The sequence below is a fragment of the Pan troglodytes genome, chromosome 2, assembly GCF_028858775.2.
Source record: "Pan troglodytes isolate AG18354 chromosome 2, NHGRI_mPanTro3-v2.0_pri, whole genome shotgun sequence".
NCBI lineage: Eukaryota > Metazoa > Chordata > Mammalia > Primates > Hominidae > Pan > Pan troglodytes.
The window spans coordinates 117,308,690-117,334,823 of NC_086015.1; the positions used below are offsets into that span (position 1 = coordinate 117,308,690).

The 26,134-nt window shown below is 38.9% G+C and overlaps 1 protein-coding gene across 11 annotated transcripts in view; it reads right to left on the reverse strand.

The window, feature by feature from the left end:
• The window catches only part of CCDC191 (coiled-coil domain containing 191), a 91,883-nt gene that overhangs the window by 19,099 nt on the left and 46,650 nt on the right, over positions 1-26,134 (reverse strand). For 10 of the 11 annotated variants that reach the window (XM_016941686.4, XM_063807018.1, XM_009446178.5 and 7 more), the window contains 4 exons: positions 22,292-22,746; positions 21,425-21,534; positions 19,234-19,316; positions 18,373-18,474 (listed from right to left, as the gene is read on the reverse strand). In XM_016941686.4, coding sequence (XP_016797175.1) covers positions 18,373-18,474; positions 19,234-19,316; positions 21,425-21,534; positions 22,292-22,746 — 750 coding nt within the window. Of the gene's footprint in view, positions 1-10,210; positions 10,626-18,372; positions 18,475-19,233; positions 19,317-21,424; positions 21,535-22,291; positions 22,747-26,134 lie in introns of those variants that run through there. The other variant, XM_063807020.1, reaches the window with a different exon arrangement.

Below are 26,134 nucleotides of genomic sequence, written 5' to 3' on the forward strand. Positions count from 1 at the left end.
CTCTAAATAGCTATTTATAGTCCTTAGGACTTGATCTTGGACTCTCATTTCTACTCTATCCAGACAATCTCCCAAGCTGATTACAGCTACTTCCAGACCATTATAAACATTGACTTGTTTTTCACTTGCGTACACAGTCTTGTGGTCCAGGCTTTACCCAAGCACATATCTGACATGTTCATTTGGATGTCCAATAGGTATCTCACATTTAACATGCCCCCCACCCCCCACTAGACACTGTGGAGGCCGCCTCAGCATCCAGGAGCTCAAATATCACCTCCTCAGAGAGGTATTTCCCATACTGCTTCCACCAACTATACCACTCTCTCCCTACTTCTTTAGTCATTACTTTGATTATTGGCCTGTTTTCCCCAACTAGCATAGAAGCTTTCAGACGGCAGGGCTGTTATCTGTCTTCTTCATTGCTACATTCTAACATCTACGTAAGTAAATGCTTTACAGATATTTGTTCAGTGTGCAAATATGCTTGATAAGCAATTATGGAAAACTTTAAATCTTGCCTTGTCTTCTCTGATAAAATTATTTTTTCAACTGCAAACTTCAACTGTCCATCAATCAGAAGTATATATAGCCATAAAAGTTATTGCCTGTTAAGTATAAGCATTTAATAAACATACAGGGGGGTGTTAAGAAGAGGTTAGATTATTATTTTCAGAAGGTCACTTTGTGAGACCTCTGAGTGGCCACCTTACTGTGGCACCCAACATGCTTTTCTGGCAGGGTCATGGGGACACTAAGCTGTAGCCATGTCTTGCCTCTGTACCACCTCTTGCTGAATATAGAGGACAGGTCTGTCATGAGGGCTTATCCCTGAAGAATTCTTCCAGTTCCTTTATCTAAAATGGTGTCGTAGCACCCTATACACACATAACTGGGCTTATCTCATAATATCTCTCCAAAGAAATATATATGATTGCCCCAGAGACTTTCTTTATCATATCAACAGTAGGGTTTTTTTAATCTATGTCATTAGAAAACATGGTACCTCTGTTGGACAATTTGCTGGTACACTCAATGAGCAAAAATACCTGCCCAAATAGAAGAGGTTAAGCAGAGTTCAACCAAACACATCTAGGATGCAAATGATTCAGAGAAGTCTCAGAAGGCACTTGTTCAGAAGTGCCACTATCTTTTTGATATCCAGAGGAATAACACTACTATGGCCTTGGAGGTTGCTTACTGGGAAAAGTTATATAAAGCATATAAGGAAGTAAAGAATTGCTTGGCAGAACTTGACGCGTAAAAAGGAATAAGACCCATGAAAATCTGAGTGGAGAAGCACACTGTGTAGAGCATCTTTATCCAGAAGGAAAAGAAGACAATTGCCATGTGCATTTTATATCTAAAGTTGTCCTCAAAGAAGACTCAAGTATAGCCAGCCTATAAATGCACCTATCTCAATTTAGATAGCTCCAGTTGACTAATGAAATGGAAACTAGTCTATGTGACAAAATCTTCTTATCTATTGCTATGAACTGCAGCTTCTAAAAGGAAAATGTTTGGGCTTGATATAGTGAGAGAAATAAAATGATCTCTTGGTCAGTAATGTATTTTTCACCGTTCTTGTTCTGCATAAGTTTTCTTCCAACAAGGAAAAAGCTGGTCATGCAACAAATTAATGACTTTTTGTGAACTGATCAGAGATCTGAAGCTACCCCCAAATTTGGAGAGACAGGCATCTTCAGGGAGGCACAGGACCTAAGCATTTGTTTACCTGAGGCAGAAGCCACTGGATACCATATGAGTAAGACAATTAAACTAGAAATTTTGGTGAACTGATGGAGGCAGACAGTGAGTGGGCCAGCATGAGAACGTTGAAGCTCCTGGGGATCACAGTCATGGGGGGTGCTTCTCATCCCTTTGAAGGCTTTTCTTATAAGAACGCTACCAGGCTCTCACAGAGAAGATCATGGAGAATCCACAGAAAGTTTGCACCATGGTTCTGGCTGGGGAGAGGCACAACAGCAACTGCAAAATCTTCCCAGAGCATTCTTCCTTAGGAAACAAAAGGTTTATCTGTCCTAGCAACCAACCCAGTACACTGGCAGATTAGCACTGCATCTGAGGGAAGGGGATTCAGGGGATTCTGCCCAGACAAGTCCTCCCTATCTCACTTAGGGGTTGGGGAAGCCTTATTCTCCAGAGGTAAGGTCTTTAAGGTCACCGACTGAGACAGTGGTGGATACCCACTGTGGATAAAGGGAAAAAGGGGGCAGAAAAAAGCTCTACCACTGGAGTGGGAACAGAAATTATCTGAGTGCTTAAAGCTGTGCATTCCAAACACTGAGACTTAATCAGAACAGAGAATGCTCCCCATCGTCCACACCCTATCACCACACTTATATAAGCTTCCAATAATAATAGTGGATTACAGCTGAGAAAGCTGTAAACAACAGATTCTCTCTGGGGAGCAGCACAAAAGGAAGACCCAAAACCAAAAGAGGAAGCAAAAACAAAGTCACTAGAAGACATTAAAGTCTCTGATGTCTACAGCATACAGCAACAAACCTCAACAATGGTGACCACGGCAACAACAAGCTTCAAACATAGCCCAATTCCCGGCTAAATTAGTACAAATCTCCACACTCTAGGCCAACGTGTTGCAGTTTCTATTGCCCTGAACAACAGGTCTGGCCTTCAACAAAAAAATACAAGGCATACCCAAAGACAAGAAATAAATACACCCTGAAAAGATGAGGCAATCATCAGAACAAGGCTCAGATATGACAGAGATGTTGGAACTATCAGAGAGGGAATTTTAAATAACTTCCAAAAATAATGTTAAATGTTCTAATGGAAAAGGTAGACATCATTCCAGATCAGATAGGTAATTTTAGCAGAGACATGGAAACTATAAAAAAAGATTCAAAATAAAAATGCTAGAAATAAAAAAACACATGGTAATAGAGATAAAGAGGCACTTCAACTAGATTACTGCTAGAAGATACAGCCAAGGAAAGAACCAGCTAACCTGACAATAGGGCAATGGAAATTACACAAACTGAAAGGCAAAAAGAGTGAAAAACACAATAGTGCATCTGAGAGCTGTGGGATAATATGAAACAATGTAACACTGGCATAACAAATCCCATAAGGAAAAGAAAAAGAATGGGGCAAGTGAAATAATTTGAAGAAATAACGGGCAAACATATTCCAAAATCAGTAACAAAACACAAAATCATATATCCAAGAAGCTTAAGACCACCAAAGCCAAGACCAAACCAACCAGCCAACCATACCTAGATATATCATATTCAAACTGCTAAAAATCAAAGACAAAGAAAAAGTCTTGAAGGTAGCTAAAGGGAAAGACCCACATTACCTACTGTCATGGACTGAATGCTTGTGTCCCCCTAAAGTTACTGTGTTGAAGCCCTAACCCCTAGTGTGGCTGTATTTGAACATAGGGCCACTAAGGAAGTAATGAAGGTTAAATGGGGTCCTAGGATGCAGCCCTAATTGGACAGAATTAATGTCCTTATAAGAAGCGATACCATGGTGTGCTTGCTTGCTCTCTCTCGCGTGCGCTCTCTCCCTCTCCCCTCTGTCTCCAAACAGAAGCACCAAGGAAAGACTGTATGAGGACACAGTGAGAAGAAGCTGTCTGCAAGCCAAGAAGACCCCTTTCCAAAAGCCAACCATGCAGGCACCTTGATCTTGGACTTTGCAGCCTCTAAAACTGTGAGAAAACAAATTTCAGTTATTTAATCCACCTAGTCTGTGACATTTTGTTATGGCAGCCTGAACAGAATAAGACACCCACAAAGAAAGAAAGGTAAGAATTACAGTAGATGTCTTGTGAGAAACCAGGCAAGCAAGAAAACAATAGAGTAACATCATTAAGGTGTTGAAAGAAAAAAAAAAAAACACCTGTCAACCCATAATTCTATATCCAGCAAAAAACATACTTTAAAAGTGAAGGAAAAATAAAGACTCTCAGACAAATAAAAACTGAAGGAATTCACTGCCAGCAGATCTACCCTATAAGAAATGGTAAAGAAAGTTCTTCAGGCATAAAGAATATAATATAGGTTAAGAACTTAGCTCTACACAAAGAAATGAAGAGCATCAGAAACAGAAGAAATAAAGTTAAATATAATCATCTTATTTTTAATTCCACTGAGAAAACTAATTGTTCAAACAATAAGTTTAACAAGATATTGGCTATTTATAGTATACATAAAAATATGACATGACAACAATACCAAAAGGAATGGGAGGAAGGAACTGGGAAATACTGATAGAAGGTTCTTTCACTACATGTAAAGTGTTATTTGAAGGTGGAAAGAGATCATTATTATTATTTGAGATAGGGTCTTGCTATGTTACCCAGGCTTGTCTCAAACTACTGGACTCAGGCAGTCCTCCTGCCTCAGCCTCCAAAGTAGCTGAGATTACAGGTACATGCTACGACACTCAAGTAGAAGGAGATTATTTTAAAAATGTAAACACTAGGGTAACCACTAAAAATATTTTTTAAAAGAGGACCAGGTGCAGTGGCTCACGCCTGTAATCCCAGCACTTTGGGAGGCCGAGGCAGGTGGATCACGAGGTCAGGAGTTTGAGACCAGCCTGGTCAAGATGGTGAAACCCCATCTCTACTAAAAATACAAAAATTAGCCAGGCATGGTGGTGGGCGCCTGTAATCCCAGCTATTCGGGAGGCTGAGGCAGGAGAATTGCTTGAACCCAGGAAGCGGATGTTGCAGTGAGCCAAGATCATGCCACTGCACTCCAGCCTGGGCGACAGAGCAAGACTCCATCTCAATATATATATATATTTTTAAAGAGGTATAAAAACTCCAAAAAAACACAATAAAATAGAATCATAAAGATGCTTAATTAAAACCAGATAAGGTAGGGAAAAAAAGAAAAACAAAGAATAAGTACAACAAATAGAAAATAGCTAACAAGATGATAGATTTTAATCCAGTTGTGGCCGGGTGCAGTGGCTGACGCCTGTAATCCCAGCACTTTGGGAGGCTGAGGCAGGTGGAGCACGAGGTCAGGAGTTTGAGACCAGCCTGGTCAAGATGGTGAAACCCCATCTCTACTAGAAATACAAAAATTAGCCAGGCATGGTGGCGGGCGCCTGTTAATCCCAGCTATTCCAGCCAAGACGGGTGGATCACCTGAGGTCGGGAGTTCGAGACCAGCCTGACCAGCATGGCGAAACCTAGTCTCTACTAAAAATACAAAATTAGCCAGGCGTGGTGGTGCGTGCCTGTAAACCCAGGTACTCGGAAGGCTGAGGCAGGAGAATCACTTGAACCCAGGAGGCAGAGGTTGTGGTGAGCAGAGATCACGCCACTGCACTCCAGCCTGGGCAACAAGAGTGAGACTCCATCTCAAAAAAAAAAAAAAAAAAAAGATTTTAATCCAGTTTTATTAATAATCACTTTAAAGTTAATGGGCTAAACATAATAGTTAAAAGAATGAGATTATCAAATTAGATGCTAAATCAAGACACAGCTATATGATGTCTATAAGACATTCAATTTTATAAGGCATATATGTAAGTCTTTTTTTTTTGAGACAGAGTCTCGCTCTGTCACCGAGGCTGGAGTGCAGCGGCTCAATCTCGGCTCACTGCAAGCTCCACCTCCCGGGTTCATGCCATTCTCCTTTCTCAGCCTCCCAAGTAGCTGGGACTACAGGTGCCCACCACCACACCCGGCTAATATTTTTGTATTTTTTTTAGTAGAGACAGGGTTTCACCATGTTAGCCAGGATAGTCTTGATCTCCTGACCTCATGATCTGCCTGCCTCAGCCTCCCAAAGTGCTGGGATTACAGGCGTGAGCCACTGCCCCTGGCCATGTAAGTCTTTTAAAACATACATGCACCTAAGAACAAACCTTCAAAGTACATGAGGCAAAACCAGATAGATATGAAAGGAGAAATAAGTCTCAAGTTTAGTTAGAAACTTCAATAGTCCTCTCTCAATAACTGATAGAAGCAGGCACAAAATCAGTAAGAATACAGATATAGATACCGTAAGACACAGTAAAACATACTCAAACAATGTGACTTGGCATTTCTAGAGTAGACCAATGGCAGCTTAGTACTATAGTACTATACATATTCTTCTCAAGTGCACATGGAACATTCACTGAGATAGACAATATTCTGGGTCATAAAGCAAAACTTTACAATTTCATGCAATGTACATTCTTGGAACATAAGGAACTTAAACTAGAAATTAAAACTAGAAATTAAACTAGTAAAAAGTTATCTGAAAGTCCTCAAATATTTAAAAATTAAAGAATAAACTTCTTAATAACCCATGGGACAATGAGGACATCTCAAGGGAAATTAAAAATATTTTGAACTAAATAAAGATAAAAATATCAAAATATGATATACAAGTAAAAGAGTACTTAGAGGGAAATTTACAGCAGTAAATTCACACACTAGAAAAGGAGAGGCCAGGCATGGTGGCTCATGCCTGTAATCTTACCACTTTGGGAGGCCAAGGTGGGAGGATCTCTTGAGCCCAGGAAATTAAGACCAGCCTGGACAACACAGTGAGACCCCATCTCTACAAAAAATTTAAAAAATCAATTGGACATGGTGGTGCATGCCTGTAGTCTCAGCTACTCAGGAGGCTGAGGTGAGAGGATTGCTTGAGCCCAGGAGTTTGAGGTTATAGTGAGCTGTGATCACACCACTGCATTCCTGCCTGGGCAACAGAACAAGGCCCTGTCTCTAAAGAAAGAAAGAAAAAGAGAAAGATCTGAAATCAATAATTGAAGTTTATATCTTAGGAAACTAGAGGAAGAGAGCAAAATCTTAAGGAAGGAGGAGGACAGAAATAAAAATTAAAGCAGAAATCAATGAAATTGAAAAGAGGAAAACAACAAAGAAAACCAGTGAAACCAAAAGTTAGTTTTTGAAAAGAAATAAAATAGATAAAACTGATATCCAGGTAAACCAGAAAAGAGAGAAGATATATATTGCCAATATCAAAATTTAAAGAGAAGACATCAATACTGATCTCATAGACATTAAAAAGGTCATAAGAGAATACTATGACCTCTGTTCCAAGAGACTTGAAAACTTAGATTAAATGCTCAAATTTCCTGAAATATACAAACTACCAAGTTTTACTCAAGAAGAAAAAAAGAACTGAATAGCTCAATATCTATTAAAGAAATAGAATATGTTATTTTAAATCATTTTAAAAAAGAAAACTCCAGGTGAGGGATAAAAGACTACAAATTAGGTTCAGTGTATATTGCTCAGGTGATGGGTGCACCTAAACCTCACAAATCCCCACCAAAGAATTTACTCATGTAACCAAATACCACCTGTTCCCCCAAAACCTACAGAAATAAAAAATTTAATATAAAATAATAAAAAAAGAAAACCCCAGGCCCAGTGGTTTCACCAGTGAATTCTACCAAACATTTTAGAGAGAAATAACACCAACTTTACATACTCTTTCAAAAAATAAAAAAGGGTATCCTCCCCCATTTTATGAGGCTAACCATTATCCTAATACCACAACAAGACAAACATAATATAAAAAAAAGGAAATGCAGGCTGGTGTGGTGGTGCATGCTTAGAATCCCAGCTACTCAGGAGGCTGAGGCAAGATAATTTGAACCCAAGTGTTTAAGACTAGCCTGCGCAACATAGTGAGAAAGCACCTCAAAAAAAAAAAAAAAAAAGTCCAGATGTGGTGGCTCATGCCTGTAATCCCAGCACTTTGGGAGACTGAGGTGGGCGGATCACAAGGTTAAAAGTTCAAGGCCAACCTGGCCAACATGGTGAAACCCCGTCTTTACTAAAAATACAAAAATTAGCTGGGTGTGGTGGCGCATGCCTCTAATCCCAGCTACTCAGGAGGCCAAGGCAGGAGAATCGCTTGAACTCGGGAGGTGGAGGTTACAGTGAGCTGAGATCACGCCACTGCACTCCAGCCTGGGCAACACAGTGAGACTCCAAAAAAAAAAAAAAAAAAAAAACAAACAAACCCCCCCCCCCAAAAACCAATTTCTTAACAAAATACCAACACATGAAATCTAACAATATATAAAAATAACACACCATGACCCATGACCAAGTGGAGTTCATCTCAGGAAGGCAAGGATAATTTTACATTGGAAAATCAATCAATGTAGTTTACCGTATTAGTAGAGGAATTAAGAAAACTACATGATCATATCAAAGATGCAGAAAAAGCTTTCAGTGAAATTTGTAATAAACACTCTCAGCAATCTAGGAATAAATGAAAATTTCCTTCATCTAATAAAAGACATTCATGAAAACCCACAGCAAACATCATACTTAATGGTGAGATACTGAATGCTTTCCCCCTAGATCTGAAACAAGGCAAGGATGTCTTCTCTCATCATGCCTACTCCATCTCATACTGGAAGTCCTAACTAATGTGATAAGGCAAGATAAATAAGTAAAAGGCATGCAGATTGGAAAGGAAGAAATAATATTGCATTTATTAGCAGACAACCTGTTTACCTAGACTATTCCAAATAATTTACAAAAGTACTTCTGGAACCAAAAAGTGAGTTTAGCAAGATTGCAGGATACAACACCAACATACTAAAATGAATTATGTTCCCATATTAGCAATGAATAAATGGAATATGAAAGTTTAAAAAAAGCATTTATAATAGTGCCCCAAAAATGCAGTAGTTAGGTACAAATCTAACAAAATGTGAGATGTGAGGAAAGCTATAAAAACAATGATGAAAGAAATCAAAGACATAAATAAATGGAGAAAAGACATTAGCAAGATGGTGGAATAGCAGCTTTCTACCATCATATCCCCGCAGAAGCACTGATTTTGACAAGTACCCATGGATGAGAGTACTTTGTGGAAGTCCAGAAGTCCAGCAGTGAAGTTCCAGCACATCACTGAACACACTGAAGAAGGTAAGAATAGTTTCACTTTATCTAGGTCACCCCTCCCCCAAGGCAGCATAGTTCAATGCCAAGAGAGACCCCCACAGCCTGTGATTCCTCCCATGGAGGAAAGTGAGAGGAGAGTGAGTAAGCATTCAGCTCCCTCAGCTGTGTAGGCTGCTGCCCAAGAGGCCCACTTCTTTCTTACCTTACCCAGATTACTGAGGTAATCAGCACAGCTGAGTGGTTCGAGGAGGCTGGGAAGAGGGAAGAAAGGCCACAGACCCTACTAACCAATAAACAACCAAATGAAGAAAGGCCACAGACCCTATAACCAATAAACAAATAAGGAGATTGAATGAGTAATTAAAAAATCTAACAAAGAAAAACCCAGGACTTCATTGGTGAATTGTATCAAACATTTAAACGGGGACTGTTGTGGGGTTGGGGGAGGGGGAAGGGATAGCATTAGGAGATATACCTAATGCTAAATGACGAGTTAATGGGTGCAGCACACCAACATGGCACATGTATACATATGTAACAATCCTGCACGTTGTGCACACGTACCCTAAAACTTAAAGTATAATAAAAAAAAGAATTAATGCCAATTCTTTTCAAACTCTTCCAACAAAACTGAAGAGAAAGGAACACTTCCACGCTCATTTTATGAGGCCAGCATTCCCCTGATACTAAAGGCAGACAAGGATACTACAAAAAAAATTATAGGCCAACATACCTGATGAACATAATTGCAAAAATCCTGAACAAAATAGTAGCAAACTAAATTCAAGAGCACATTCAAAGGATAATACACTATGATCAAGTGGGAGTTATCCCTGGGATGCAAGGATGGTTCAATATGCACAAATCAATAAATGTGATACACCATATTAACAGAATGAAGGATAAAAGTAATATGATCATCTCAACAGATGCAGAAAAGCATTTGACAAAACTCAACATCCTTGCATGATAAAAAAAAAATTTCAGTAGGCTGGGTCACCCCTGTGACCCAGGTGTGGTGGCTCACGCCTGTAATCCAGCATTTTGAGAGGCTGAGGCAGGAGGATCACTTGAGCCCAGGAGTTTGAGACCACCCTGGGTAACATAGTGACACCCAGACTCTATGATTCATATGGAAAGTCAAATGAACTAGAATAGCCAAAACATTCTGAAGAAGAAAAATAGAGTAGCAGAATTCACAATGCCTATAAAGCTACAGTAATCAAAGACAGTATTACTTGCAAAGGAATAGACATAAAGTAACAACAGAAAAGAACAGAGAGCCCAGAAATAGATCCACACAATATGGTCAACTGATTTTTGGCAAAGATATAAAAATAATTTAATGGAGAAAAGATAGTCTTCTCAACAAATGATACTGGAACAACTGAATGTCCATATAAAAAATAAATTACAGCATACCTCACAACTTATATTAAAATTAACTCCAAATGGGCTGGGCATGGTGGCTCATGCCTGTAATCCCAATACTGCACTTTGGCAGGCTGAGGTGGGTGGATCGCTTGAGGTCAGGAGTTTGAGACCAGCCTGGACAACCTGGTGAAACCACGTCTCTACTAAAAATACAAAAATTAGCTGGGCATGGTGGCGTGTGCCTGTAGTCTCAGCTACTTGGGAGGCTGAGGTGGGAGAATCGCTTGAGCCTGGGAGGTGGAGGTTGCAGTGAGCCGAGATCGTGCCACTGCACTCCAGCCTGGGTGACAGTGAGACCCTGTCTCAGAGAAAAAAAAAGAAAAGAAAAAAAAATTAACTCCAAATAGACCACAGACCTAAATGTAAAATGTAAAACTTTGTGAAGGAAAAACTGAAAATCTGAATGACTTTGAGTTTGGTGATTAGTTCTGGATACAACACCAACAGCACAATCCATGAAAGAAAAAAGTGATAAGGTTGACTTTATTAAAATTTAACACTTTCCTCTGTGAATGACATTGTTAAGTGAATTAAAGTACAAGCCTTAGACTGGGAGAAAATATTTGCAAATCACATATCTAAAAAGGACTTGGTCCAGAACATATGAAGAACTTTTAAAACCCAACAATAAGTAAACAAAAAATGGACAAAAGATCTGAACAGATACTTCATCATAGAAGATATATGGATATCAAGTAAAGATATGAAAGGATTCTTAGCATTATTTGTTGTTAGAGAAATGCAAATAAACACCACAATGATATATTACTACACACCTATTAGAACATATTAAACCCCCCTAACTGACAATAACAAATGCTGATGAGCATGTGCAACAAAAAGACCTTTCATTTATCACTGGTAGGAACACAAAATGGTGCAGCCTCTTTGGAATAGAATTTGGCAATTACCTATAAACTTAAACATTGACTTACCACACTACCTAGCAATCACATTCCTAGGTATTTACCTAAGTGAATTGAAAACTTAAAAAAATACATTCTTTTTTTTTTTTTAGAAACAGGGTCTTGCTTTGTCACTCAGGCTGGAGTGCAGTAGCAAAATAATAGCTCACTGCAACTTCGAACTCCTGAGCTCAAGCGATCCTCCCACCTCAGCCTCCCAAGTAGCTGGGACTACAGGTGCATGTCACCACACCTGGCTAATTTCTTTTATTTTGTAGAGACAAGGTCTCACTATGTTGCCCAGGCTGGTATCAACTTTTGGGCGCAAGAAATCCTCCCATCTCAGCCTTCCAAAGTGCTGGGATTACAGGTGTGAACACCTGACTGAACTGAAAACTTATGAGTCCAAACAAAAACCTGTATGTAAATGTTTCTAGCAACTTTACTAATAATTGCCAGAAACTGGAAGCAGTATCAATAGAGGAATAGATAACTTGCATATGCAGATGAAATTCTATTGGAATACTATTTGATGATAAAAAGGACTGAGCTTTTGACTCCTGCAGCAAAATGGATGAATCATAAATGCATTTTACTAAGTGAAAAAAGTAACACTGTATGAATCCACTGTTATGACTTCTGAAAAAGGCAAAACACATAGGGATAGAAAACAAATCCGTGTTTGCCAGGGGTTAGGGGCTGGCGGATGTCCCACTGGGTACAATGTTCACTATTTGAGTGATGGGTACACTAAAGCCCAGACTTCAGCACTCCACAATATATCCATGTAACAAAACCGCATTTATACCGCCTAAATCTATAAAAATTAAAAAATGAGGGGTATACAGAGGAAGTTGTAACATGAAGGAACTGCTTTTTATAATACTCTGCATTTGTTAAAAGCCATAGCACTGTACATTACCAAGAGTGAACTTTAAAGTAGAAAAACAACAAAATCAACCAGAATGTCAGGGATTCCAGGATGGAATGTACCCTGTGACAAATGAATCTGATTGTATTAAAAACAAATGACAAAACTGTACTCAAGGAGCTGGGGAAAATAGGTGCTGACCTAGGGAAAAATAGGAGCTGACCTAAGTAACTTAAAACTTATTTTAGTAGAATGATTTGTATCGCTTTGGGTATATACCTAGTAATGGGACTGCTGGGTCAAATGGTATTTCTGGTTCTAGATCCTTGAGGAATCACCACTGTCTTCCACAATGGTTGAACTAGTTTACAGTCCCACCATCAGTGTAAAAGTGTTCCTAATTTCTCCACAGCCTCACCAGCATCTATTGTTTCTTGACTTTTTACTAATCGCTATTCTGACTAGCGTGAGATAGAATCTCATTGTGGTTTTGATTTGCATTTCTCTAATGATCAGTGATGATGAGCTTTTTTTTTCATGTTTTTTGGCTGCGTAAATGTCTTATTTTGAGAAGTGTCTGTTCATATCCTTTGCCCACTTTTTGATGGGACTGTTTTTTTCTTGTACATTTAAATTTTTTATAGATTCTGGATATTAGACCTTTGTCAGATGGATAGATTGCAAACATTTTCTCCCTTTCTGTAGGTTCCTATTCACTTTTATGATAGTTTCTTTTGCTGTGCAGAAGCTCTTTAGTTTAATTAGATCCCATTTGTCAATTTTGGCTTTTGTTGCAATTGCTATTGGTGTCTTTGCCCATGCTATGTCCTGAATGGTATTGCCTAAATTTTCTTCTAGGGTTTTTATGGTTTTGGGTTTTACATTTAAATCTTTAATCCATCTTGAGTTAATTTTTGTATAAGGTGTAAGGAAGGGGTCCAGTTTCAGTTTTCTGCATAGGCTAGCCAGTTTTCCCAGCACCATTTATTAAATAGGGAATCCTTTCCCCATTGCTTGTTTTTATCAGGTTTGTTAAAGATCAGATGGTTGTAGATGTGTGGTGTTACTTCTGAGGTCTCTGTTCTGTTCCATTAGTCTACATGTCTGTTTTAGTACCAGTACCATGCTCTTTTGGTTACTGTAGCCTTGTAGTATAGTTTGAAGTCAAATAGGATGATGCCTCCAGCTAAAGACTCATGCGCATGTATATTTATTGCAGCACTATTTACAATAGCAAAGACTTGGAACCAACACAAATACCCATCAATGATAGATTGGATAAAGAAAATGTGGTACATATACACCATGGAATGCTATGCAGCCATAAGAAAGAATGAGATTATGTCCTTTGCAGGGACATGGATGAAGCTGGAAGCCATCATACTCAGCAAACTAATACAGGAGCAGAAAACCAAAAACTGCATGTTCTCACTCATAAGTGGGAGTTGAACAATGAGAACACATGGACACAGGGAGAGGAACAACACACACTGGGGCCTGCTGGGGGGTGGGGGGCAAGGGGAGGGAGAGCATTAGGACAAATACCTAATGCATGCCAGGCTTAAAACCTAGATGATGGGTTGACAGGTGCAGCAGACCACCATGGCACATGTATACCTACGTAACAAACCTGCATGTTCTGCACATGTATCCCAGATTTTAATTGGAAAACATAAGGTTAAAGATAAATGGAACTGTACATAAACACTGTACTGTATTTGGTAATTTTTTTCTCGCTGAGGTTTGGGTAATCAGTTCTGAAACTGCTTTATATCTATCCTGGGGTTGAACAAATAAGTAAAGAGATGAATTGTGGGAGCCAGGTTTCATACTGTCAGAGGGCATTTACAAATAAGCAAGAACGGAAGCATAGGATAAACCCTCTAGTGCTGGATTAGAGCCAGAAACATCAGTATGAACTCATATTTAGGTAGAGTTTCACATACATATATGTACATATACACACACAGATGGATAGATTCAGAATGATTACAGAAGAGCTCCAGTGGCGCAATCGGTTAGCGCGCGGTACTTATACAGAATGATTACAGATAGGTGTGTATACATAGCATAGCATACATATATTACCTACCTCCAACTGCCAAGGTCCTAGAATTAGTGACACCCAGTAGCAATTAGACCCTCAGTACTTAGATCTTGCTTTCCAAATACCATTTATAACTAAGAACCCTCAGAGAAATGGCTTATTCATGAGGGCAGGGCAATGAAAAAATAAAAGATGAATAGCATCAGAAAGTAAAGTGCCCAAAAAACACAAAATAATGGGGGCATGTCAAAGGGACAATAGGAGCCAACCTTAAAGAGCTCCCAGTGGCCAAAGCTGAAACAATTTGAGCAACAAAATAAATAACACAGTATTTTTAATAACCCAAAGTATAAAATAAATATACAGTCATATGCTACATAATGATGTTTGGGTCAATGAAAGACTGAATGTACCAAGGTGGCCCCATAAGGTTATAATGGAGCTGAAAAATTCCTATTGCCCAGTGATACTGTGGTTATTCTAATTCATAGTGCCACACATTACTCAAGCAGTTGTGGTAAAGCTAGTATAAACAAACTTACTGTGTTGCCAGACATATACAAGTATAGCATATACAATTATGTGAACTACATAATACTTGAGAATGACACTATACTTTTTATCATTATTTTAGATTGTACTCCTTATTAAAAAAAAAAGTTGGCTGGGCGTGGTGGCTCACGCCTATAATCCCAGCACTTTGGGAGGCCGAGGCAGGCGGATCACCTGAGTTCAGGAGTTCGAGACTAGCCTGACCTACATAGAGAAACCCGGTCTCTACTAAAAATACAAAAATTAGCCAGGCGTGGTGGTGCATGACTGTAATCCCAGCTACTCGGGAGGCTGAGGAAGGAGAATCACTTGAACCCGGGAGGCGGAAGTTGCAGTGAGCCGAGATCGCACCATTGCACTCCAGCCTGGGCAACAAGAGTGAAACTCTGCCTCAAAAAAAAAAAAAAAAAAAGTTAACTATAAAACAGCCTCAGGCAGGTCCTTCAAGAGGTATTCAAGAAGAAAGCATCGCTATCATAGGAGATGACAGCTCCACTGGTGTTATTGCCCTTGAAGACCTTTCAGTGGAACAAACTGTGGAGGTGGAAGACCGTGATATTGATGATCCTGACCCCATGAGATCGCCCAATGGGCTCATAAACAAAATGGCCATGGTGGCAGAAACAGAGGTTATGCATGGGCTCAGCAACATGGACTTCCACTCACCAGCTGACCTGACTAAAGGCACTGCTGAGTACCCATTCTGCCAGCAGCAGAGACTAACAATGAGTCCCTGATGTGGCACCATTCCCCAGGGTGATCAGGAAGCTACCCGGTGGCAGGTTAATTACAGTGAGCTGCTTCCATTAAGGAAGGGGTTATATTTTGTTCTCACTGGAACAGACACTCTATCTAGATATGGATTTGCTTTCCCTGCATGCAATGATTCTACTAAAACCACCATCTGTGGACTTACAGATTCACCTTATCTACCGTCATAGTATTCCACACACCGTTGCTTCTGACCAAAGAACTCACTTCACAGCAAAGAAGTATAGCAATGGGCCCATGCTCATGGAATTCACTGGCCTTACTATGTTCCCTACCATCCAGAACCAGGTGGATTGATCGAACAATGGAATAGCCCTTTGAAGACTTAGTTATATCACCAGCCAGGTGGCAATACCTTGCAGGGCTGGGGAAGGTTCTTCAGAAGTCCGTACATGCTCTTAATCAGTATCCAATACATGGCATGGTTTCTCTGATAGCCAGGATTCAAGGGCCCAGGAATCAAGGGATGGAAATGAGAATGGTACACTATTACCCCTAGTAATACCACTAGCAAAATTTTGGCTTCCTGTTCCCATGACTTTATGCTTTACTAGCCTAGAGGTCTTAGTTCCAGAGGGAAGAATGCTTTCACCAAGAGACATAATGATTCCACTTAACTGCAAGTTGACTGCTACCTGGCCACTTTCGGCTCCTTGTGCCACTGAATCGATGGCAAAGAAGGGAGTTATGGGGCTAGCTTGGGGTGACTGATCCTTCCTGCCAAGGGGAAACTGAACTACTACTCTACATGAAGGTAAGGAAGAATACATTTGGAATACAGGAGATTTGTTAGGGTGTCTCTTAGTATTAACATTGTCCTGTAATTAGAGTAAATGGAAAACTACAACCTAATCCAGGCAGGACTATGAATGTTGCTGTGACTTTAGGAATGAAGGTTTGGGTCACCTGTTGGGTAGAGAATCACAAGCAGCTGAGGTGCTTGCTGAAGGCAAGGGGAATATGGAGGGGTAGTGGAAGAAGGTACTTATAAATACCAGTTACGACCATGTAACCAGTTGTAGAAACAAAAACTGTGTCATGAGTATTTTCTCCTTATTTTGCTATGAATACATTTGTGCATTTTCTTTCCTCTTATTCTTTTATACTGTAACTTTCTATCACAGTATTTAAGTTACTAATATTATATCATTTATGCTATTTAAGTTAAGTATTTAAGTTATGGGATATCATGGAGAAGAGTAAACATCACACAAGGACTTTACCTCCTCTTCTGAGGAATGGTTTAGTATGTTTTTAGTTGTATGCTGGATAGTTGTATCATGTTAGGTGGAATTATGATCGTGCTATTGTCTTTATTTGCAGATTAACTATGGTTTAAGGAGATGTGCATGGGTGCCATGTTGACAAGGGGTGGACTTGTGATGGCTAATTTTATGTGTCAACTTGACTATACCATGGGGTGCTAGATTAAACATTATTTTTGGATGTGTCTTTAAGGATGTCTCTCGATAAGATTAGCATTTGAGTTGGTGGCCTTAGTAAAGTAGATTGCCTTCACTAATGTTGGTGGGCATCATCCAATCTGCTGAGAGCCTGAATAGAACTTTCAAAAAGGAGGAGGAAGGAAGAATTTGCCCCTTTTTGCTTCCTGCCTCCCATCTGGAGCTGGGATATTGGTCTTCTCTTGCTCTTTGACTGAGATTTATGCCATCAACTCCCCTGATTCTGAGCCTTCAGACTTGAACTGGAATTACACCACTGGGTTTCTTGGGTCTCCAGATGGCAGATGGCAGATCATGAGACTTCTCAGCTTCCATAATTGCGTGAGCCAATTTCTCAAAATAAGTCTTCCTCTGTCTATATGTCCTACTGGTTCTCTTTTTCTGGAGAATCCTGACTAATACAATTCTCCATTCAAATTTCCTTTTCATGAAAATACCTCTAATTTCTCCAAATTCTTCATGAAATATACCTTATATGACTTTCTTGATCTCTCTCTCTTTTTTTTTCTTAGAGATGGTCTTACTTTGCTGCCCAGGTTGGAGCTCAGTGGCACAATGACAGCTCACTGCTGCCTCAAACTCCTGGGCTCAAGGATTCCTCCTGCCTTAGCCTCCCAAGTAGCTGGTGATTATAGGCAGGTGTTACTGCGCCCAGATGATTAAAATTTTTTTTTTAATCGAGGCAGGGTCTTAACATCTTGCCCAGGCTAGTCTCAAACTCCTGGGCTCAAGCAATCCTCCCACCTCAGCCTCCCAAAAGTGCTGGGATTACAGGTGTGAGCCACCATGTCTGGCCCCTTGATCTCTTTTCGTCTACGTAGCACATGATGGCAAATACTCTACTACAGTGTCTCTGACACGTTTGTATTTTTAGGCCTTATCTTCCCAAGCAGAATTTAATAACCTTAGAGTAAGAGCTTTTTCTCTTATTTCTTCTGTGTGTATTATTATTTCTGTGTGTATTATCACTTCTTCTTCCATTTGTTCATTCATTTATTCACTCATTAAACACATATCTGCTGGGTGCCAATACAATAGTGAACAACATCAGACTGTTCCCTTAATCCTTATGGAGATTACAGTTTAGTTGGGGATGTAGAAATGAATAAAACAGCCATAAAACAAATGCACAATGATAACTGTCAATAATGTTATGAAGGGAAGATACTTGATGAGAGTCCACAAAGGGGGACCCAACCTAATTCTGAGTGGAGAGGAGGGTGGGCAGGGCAGGAAAGGCTAATCTGGACAAAGTTCTGTTTTAGCTGAAATCTGAAGAATGAGTAGCTTTTCACTAAGTAAGATAGAGAAAAGAAGTGAGGGTGAGAGAAGAGTATTCCAAATAGAAGTTCTGGGTTAAAGAAGGTGGATAGGGCCACAGTATCACACACAGCAAGCCTCAAGATACAGGGACTGACCAAATAGACAATACTAACCATTTTCTTCAGTCTCTTCTCTTCTCGTTTTCTTTCAAGCTGTGCCTCCTTTTCTTCTGCCTCCCTTTTCTGACGTTCCTCCTCTTGGGCCTTTAACTGGGCCTGATTGAGATTAGAACCCAGAAATATCAGAACCCTCAATTTGAACAGAAATGTGATCTTTTATGTTTAGGATAGTCAAGTGTCTACCAAAGTGCCTGTCCTATCTCTGGAAGAAGTCTGCACTTTGTGATAAAAGTAGAAAACTCAATCAACCTGTCATCAGTTATGTAACTTAAAAGTTTCTCCAAAAGAATCCTTTTCTACTTGGGAAGGTAAGACTGATCATAAATAAGATCACCAATCTTTCATTAAAAAATGATTACTTTTTAGTTCTTACTGTCATCTGTGAAAAACTAACTCCAAGTTAGAAACAGTTTAGGGGGAAAAAGGTTTTCTTTCATTTCACCAGAAAACCCCCAATTGTTGGAACTGTTTATTTTTTCTTGGTAGTTACAAAATTTACTTTGGATAGTCTAGGTCAAAACTGTGGAAAATAAGAACTATCCCCCTTTGCAAATTCAGTAGGTCAGACATCTACCTATAATACACTAATCTTGGTTATGTGTAAATCTTCTAATCTGCTGGCTCTCATCAACTTTCATAACATTTTCTTCCTGCTGTGTTAATGATGTTGATGTTTCTGTCCCCCTTATTTTCCTAAAATTGTCACAGAATTCAGGCCACTAGGCAAAAAAACCATTTCCAAAGTTGATGTAACTCTATTGTCTCAGGAGTTCTGAAAAAGCAAGGTTTCATTTTTTAAGAAAGACCTGGACAAATCCTTCTTTTTTGACTCAGTTTGCATTTTGAATCTATTACCAATTTTTCTTCTTCTTGTTTTTTCTTCTTCTCTGCCAAGAACCGCCTACGTTCAGCTCGTTGAATTGCTCTCTCTTCCATAGCTAGAAAATAGTAACAGAGTTCTAATATTTTTATATTGAAAAAATATGAGGAACACTGCAAGAGAAATGTCTCCATTTCATAGTAAAATTTAGTGTTATTATTAGGGTGTTCTTTTAAGTTGAATGTTCACAATCTCAGAAAATATATAGAGATAAATAGAACTTATATACTCTACAGGTTAAAGACCTACTATCCCATCCTCAGCAATGAGGAACAATTTATAAATTAATTATTTTGTTTACATTTTTATTAAAATAATTGTTTACTGATTTATAATGTGCCTTGATGATAGACTTTTAGTATATGAAACCCAGAAACCAGAATTCTAATTTGATTATATGTTTGATGAATGCAGAAAACTTTAATTACATCTAACAAGTACTTTGAGAGTAGAATCGTTCCTCAAATCCTATTGAATCTGCTAATTTTTCTTAAGTCACTGTACATATGTCTGTATATATAAGAACAACAACAAACAAACTAAAGTTTGGGGTCACGATGAATATATTTGAATCTAGTTTTAAGGCCTGGATATACAGATGGGCAGGAAATGGAATTGTACCAGGCATTTGGAGAACTGGCATCTGAATGAATTTGAGTGTCAGACTCCTGTTCTTGACAGGCTATTAAATATCGATCCAAAAGAAACAAATGTGCAAGATGGTCTGATAATATGACTCTATAATCAGTTGGGGCTTTCATAGGAAGAGGGGCATGGATGGGAGGAGTATCAAGTTCTGCTCACCTAAGCCAGCCAATAGTTACTTTCAGTTCCTTGTGCCATAATTTAGAGAAAATAATTTAAGTCCAAGTTTTAAGAATTAATAAACAAAAAACTCACCAGGCTATTTCTTACAGTTATTAAGTGTCTGCTTTGCTGAAAAAGAATGGTAGTGCCACAGATGGCGAGAGTGAAATTGTCTCTAAGAAGGCAGAAATAGACTAGGGGATTAAAGTAAGAGACCCCTAAGAAGCAGAGTCTCTGGTAATATGCCCTTTGCCCATCTTTTCTAGATCTAATCATTAAAAGACTACTTGAAAGTAGACTGGGCTTCTAAAATAGCTAACTCCTTGACCAAACAATAATTTTAAAAAAAAATCATACTTAAGTGGGCATTTACTGACCAAGCTTAATGATAGGCAAAGACAGCATAAATTGCTGTCCTGGCAGATAGTTAATGCAAAGACTGCCAATTTCTTCATTAATAGGAATTGACTGCAGGCACAGTGTCTTTCATTTGTAATTACTTCTTGTTAAACCAGCAATCTTGTCACAGGTAAAAAATCAAATTTACAAACCACAATATAATTGTCAAAGTGCCAACCACCACATGCAAACATAAGTACAGTGAAGGACTAAGCATATAGTAAAAACAATTAGCAGATTCACTAGGTGGGTTCTGAAGAATGCTTCTATTCGTATAGTTTAGTTTAAATAAGGGTTTCTGGCCAGGTGCAGTGGTTCATGCCTATAATCCCAACACTTAGGGATGTTGAGGTGGGAGGACTGCTTGAGGCCAGGAGTTTGAGACCAGCCTGGGCAACACAGGAAGACCCTGCCTGTACCAAATAAATAAATAAGTGTTTCTAGATGCATCAAAAATGTTATCAAATTAACATATCTGGTTTGTAGGTTTTATTACTAAAATCCTATCAACAAGTTATAATATTATAAAATGATATAACTTATCTTGGATTACTGTAAACTGATCAAATTTGAACATTAACAAAGTACAATGACAGGTGTCCTTTATCAGTGTTTGTCCTTGGCAGTTACTCAGAGTTTTCTCATTTGTGTAATTATCCCTTTTTTTTTTTTTCACAATCCAAATCTCAAATTACAGAAAAATGATACACCTTTCAGCTATGTTTTTTTGAGTGTGTGTTGGCTGGGAATGCCAAAAAGGTTGGCAAAAGGGGCAGGAAAAAAGTAGTGGGGCTCTCTGGTGTACTCCACTCCTCACATGTCTACCATTCTGAGATTTTTGATGTCAGGTTCTGCCAAGTCTCAAAACCTCAAGAGTTGCCAGAATTCAGTCCCAGTGTACACATTCTACTCTAGGAGAGAAGATAACAACCACCAAGGCCACCACCGAGACAGCCCTGCCTTTTAGTATGGGATGCGGTGTCATCAATTGCTTTGGTTTCCTTCTGAGTCCAGAAAGAGAATTTCGGGAGTCACTTCTGCCTTCAGTCCCAGGGGAAGCAACAGGTGAACTAGGGAAAAAATAAAGGAAAGGAATTTAGACTACTAACCAGTTTCCTTCAAAGTCCTTTGACCTGAGATGCTCAAAGCCTTTTACAGACCTTAATGAATCCCTACTCTCTGAGATAACTACATATTATATCCACTCCATAAATATGTGTAATGAGGTATGGAAACGTTGTGTGATCGGCATGAGTCTACACAGTGAGTCAGGTACTCTGACTCCCATCCTAATGCTTCAAATCCATAGGTGTCACCACATCTTATCCTATTTACCACATGCAATGAGTATGTCTCAAGCACAACTGAAACCATCTTACATGGCTTTTGAGAAACTTGGGCTCTTATTTGAGGCTCAAAGATGTTTTGTTTTATCCCTAACAACTACAAATTTAAGCTAGGAAATAAGCCAGCCCAGGGGCTGCTCCATGTGGACCTGATGTTGTCTGACTTGGCTTCTCAGCACTTAGCATAGCTAGAAACCCAGAAATAGAGCAAGACAGCATTTTTCTCTTTAACTGGCATAGTAACAGAGATCCTCAAAGGCAGCCGTGACCCAAATGCTAACAGTATAACTGGATCCTTACAGGCATCCTTGACTATCTGTGCCTGTCATATACTAGTCATAACTAGGCTTCTTTGCTTTGAGAGTGCAAAATCAAGGAAAGGAACAATCATGGGGCTCAGAAGCAGGGCAAAGAAGCTCAGGAGCCCAAAGTGAAAAACCCCTTAAAATGAGTCCAGAGAGTTCTGATAGAACAGACATACTTCACAAGCATCTGGCAGGTTCTTGGTTCCTCTTCTCTGGGCTTTGACAGCAGGTGGCTCTGTGCGTCTGTGACTGCTAAGGCACGCTCTGCTGCCCACTGAGCCTCTGCCAGCTGCTGGTTTTTCTTCAGCTCGAGAATTGTTTTCTGCTGTTCCTGAAGTTTCTTCTTTTGCTTCTCAATCAGCTGTTGCTGGAAGACATGGCGGTTGTGGAAATGACCCAAGCAAAGCGGTTCTGCTTTCTGGCTGGTAGTTCCGAGTGTCTCATTGCTGCCAGGCTGTTGAGAGGGTTCAGCACCCAGGGTCTTGTGCTGCTTATTGCCAGGTGCACTCAAAGAGACATTCTGAAGAGAACCCTGCAAGTTGCCTGTTGTTGTTCTTCCCAGGGGAGGACTGAGCATACAACCACTGCTTCCCGAGGGAGGCTTTTCCCACAAAGGGGGCACTGCAGTCTCCTGAGAGAGAGAAACATGTTATAGCTCAACTATTTAAAGGACTGTGCTGATGAAATCCAACATTCATGAGGTCAGTATTGTTTTGTTTAATGGCACAACTGCCATGTATTGCAGGTAAAGGTGGTCTGTGCTCCTGGCCTGGCTACCTCAGAGGCCACCACTCTTAAAACATGCATTGCTGCTCACCATGAAAACTGGGAGAATGGCCGGCTGTGGTGGCTCACGCCTGTAATCCCAGCACGTTGGGAGGCCGAGGTGGGCAGATCACTTAAGGTCAGGAGATTGAGACCAGCCTGGCCAACATGGTGAAACCCTGTCTCTACTAAAGGTACAAAAGTTGGCCAGGCATGGTGGTACGCACCAGTAATCCCAGCTACTCAGGAGGCTGATGCAGGAGAATCGCTTGAACCCGGGAAGTGGAGGTTGCAGTGGGCTGAGATTGTGCTACTGAACTCCAGCCTGGGCAACACAGCGAGACCCTGGCTCAAAAAAAAAGAAAACTGGGAGAGTGGCTACAGCTGTATGAACCATTGCCATGGGCCAGGACATTCGTAATAGCAAAAATCTTCTCTTATAAATTTCTAATTTGGACAGTTCATTTGTGAATTAGGCAAGGTTACTCCAGATATACATATATATATATATATATATAAAAAACATGAATTTAATATGCATAAATTGACTCTGAATTTTAGTGGAAATTTGAAGATGTTGTGGCAAAGGATATATTCTTTCTCGAGAATGTCTGAAAACCAAAGAATATCTTTACAAATGAATAATATATCTCTTTTCTTTCAATGCCTCTCCTGACACTAGTAAATTAATCATATGCCATAGTATAGGATATTTATTTATTTCAGCATCAAGGTCCCGTTAAAGCCTAGCTAACCGTTTCCAGCTATTCCTGAACTATCTATGGGCGGGAAATATTTGGAAGCTCAGGATCACTGGGCAAATATCTGCATTACATAAGAATAATGTTACCTAATAATATTTCGTATTAGCATATCACTAGTTTTCAAAGCTTTATTACATAAATCCCATTTAATAGACTGAGGTACCATACTCAATTACAAGTTCTATACAGAGGGGAAGGAAACAAGAATTTTTATTTAGAAACAGCAATCTTGGCCAAAATAATGTCATATTAAAATGTCTCTTCTAGAATGGTTTGAGTCCATGTTCTAAGGTCTAAGTTTTTGATTCTGCCATCTGCAATGGCTTAAAGAGAAAAATGCTATGAGCTATCTAAATATCAGAAGCTTCTTGTTCTAACAGGACCCCATCCTTAGGGACTCAAAAATATTTTTCACGATTATAGAAATGCTTTCCATAGACTCAACTGAAATGAAAGATGTGATATATGGAAACTCTGACATGTTAAACACTTTTAAAAGTAACCTTTTATTTCAGTAATGTCAGTGAACACTTATTCATGAGAACACCTGCTTAAGCAATTTATATCAAGCAGGGTATATGTTTTAGGTTCTTTTAAACTTGGTGGTAATGACACCTTATTAACCTAGCAAGACTGTGTCAAAGCCCTGAGTAAAGCGACAGGGTTTCTTTTGGATCATGGTAACTTTTTAACATGAAAATAAAGAACATGAAGGAAAAGCTTAGTGGTACAGATAGTACTTAATAGAGCAGGAGTGAATGGTCTGACTTAATTAGAGAAAATCACCTATTAGCTAACTGATAATTTTGGAAAAATTCAAGGTACAGTTTTGTGTGTTCTTAGTACATGAGTTCCTATGACTGTATAATTAATGAGCATCTAACTAAAGATTTTATATTTTCACTTGTTCATGTTTTGCTGTACACTCTGGAAAAAGATTAGTTTACTTAGTCTCTACAGGGTCTATTGTAGCCCTCTATTATCATTTGCTCCATTTTTAACAATACTGTCCTTTCTTGATAAAGTCTTTTGTTCTTGATTTCAGAGATTTGGAGGCTTTTGTTCCCTTGAGTCTAAATATATATAAATTACTATATATATATAAATTACTATATATATATTACTATATATATAAATTACTATATATATTACTATATATATATAAATTACTATATATATTACTATATATATAAATTACTATATATTACTATATATAAATTACTACATATATATAGTAATTTTTCTGCTTTGCACAGGTAAAAAATACTTTCTGCGGACTTTTTTTTTTTCATTTAAGAACAGTGGCACTTTGTAAGGTAAAAGGTTCCATACAGCTGTTTCTTAAGATAGAAGTCTGTCTTGGGTCTCAATGGAGACAAAATTATCTGCCATAAAGGTAGATACATTGCCTAGGGGAAGGGACCAAAATGTTACACATAAGTCCCAACAAGCATCTTCCTGATCCCCCCTTGCTGAGAGAATAAGCTTAAATTAAAACTAGCCTACTTGCTAGCAATAATCAGGGTAAAAAGCAAGGCTGGGGACCCTCTAGTGCACAATTTAATTTCACATGTCTGAATTAAGTACTTAACAGCATTATGTGGAGGGTGGAGGTGAGGGGGTAGAAGCTCTTCTCCACAAGGTTTTCTAAACATGACAAGAGCAGTGATAAAAGAAGAAGCTGACAGGATTGACTTTATAAAAACTTAACAACTGTGTATAATACCAAACACCATAACTAAACCAAAAAGACAAATGACAAAATGGAAAAAATGTTTGCAATATATAATAATAAAAGCATCAATAGTCTTAAAATATAAAGAACTCTTATAAATAAGAAAAAGATATCAAATAGAAAAATGGACAAAGAGCATGAAGAGACAAGTCACTATATATCTGTATCTTACTACATCCATATATAGATATATATACAGTCATGCATTGCTGAATAATGGGGATTTGTTCTGAGAAATAGGTGATTTTGTTGTGTAAACACTGTAGAGTGTACTTATACAAACCAGGATGGTATAGTCTACTGCATCTAGGCTATATGGTATAGCCTATTGCCCCTAGTCTACCAACCAGGGCAGGATGTTACTATACGGAATACTGTAGGCAACTGTAACACATGGGAAGTATTTGCATATCTAAACATAGAAAAGGTACAGTAAAAACAGTATACAAGATAAAAAATGGTACACCTGTATGGGGGCACTTACCATGAATGGCACTTGCAGGACTGGAAGTTGCTCTGGATGAGTGAATGTGAAGGCCTAGGACATTATTATATACTAGTGCAGACTTCATAGACATTGTATACTTAGGCTACACTAAATTTATTAGAATTTTTTTTCTTCAGTGATGAATTAATCCTAGCTTACTGTAACTTTCTATTTTATAAACTTTTAAATTATTAACTTTTTGACTCTTTTATAAAGTAACAGCTTAAAACACAAACATTGCACAGCTGTACAAAAATATTTTCCTTCT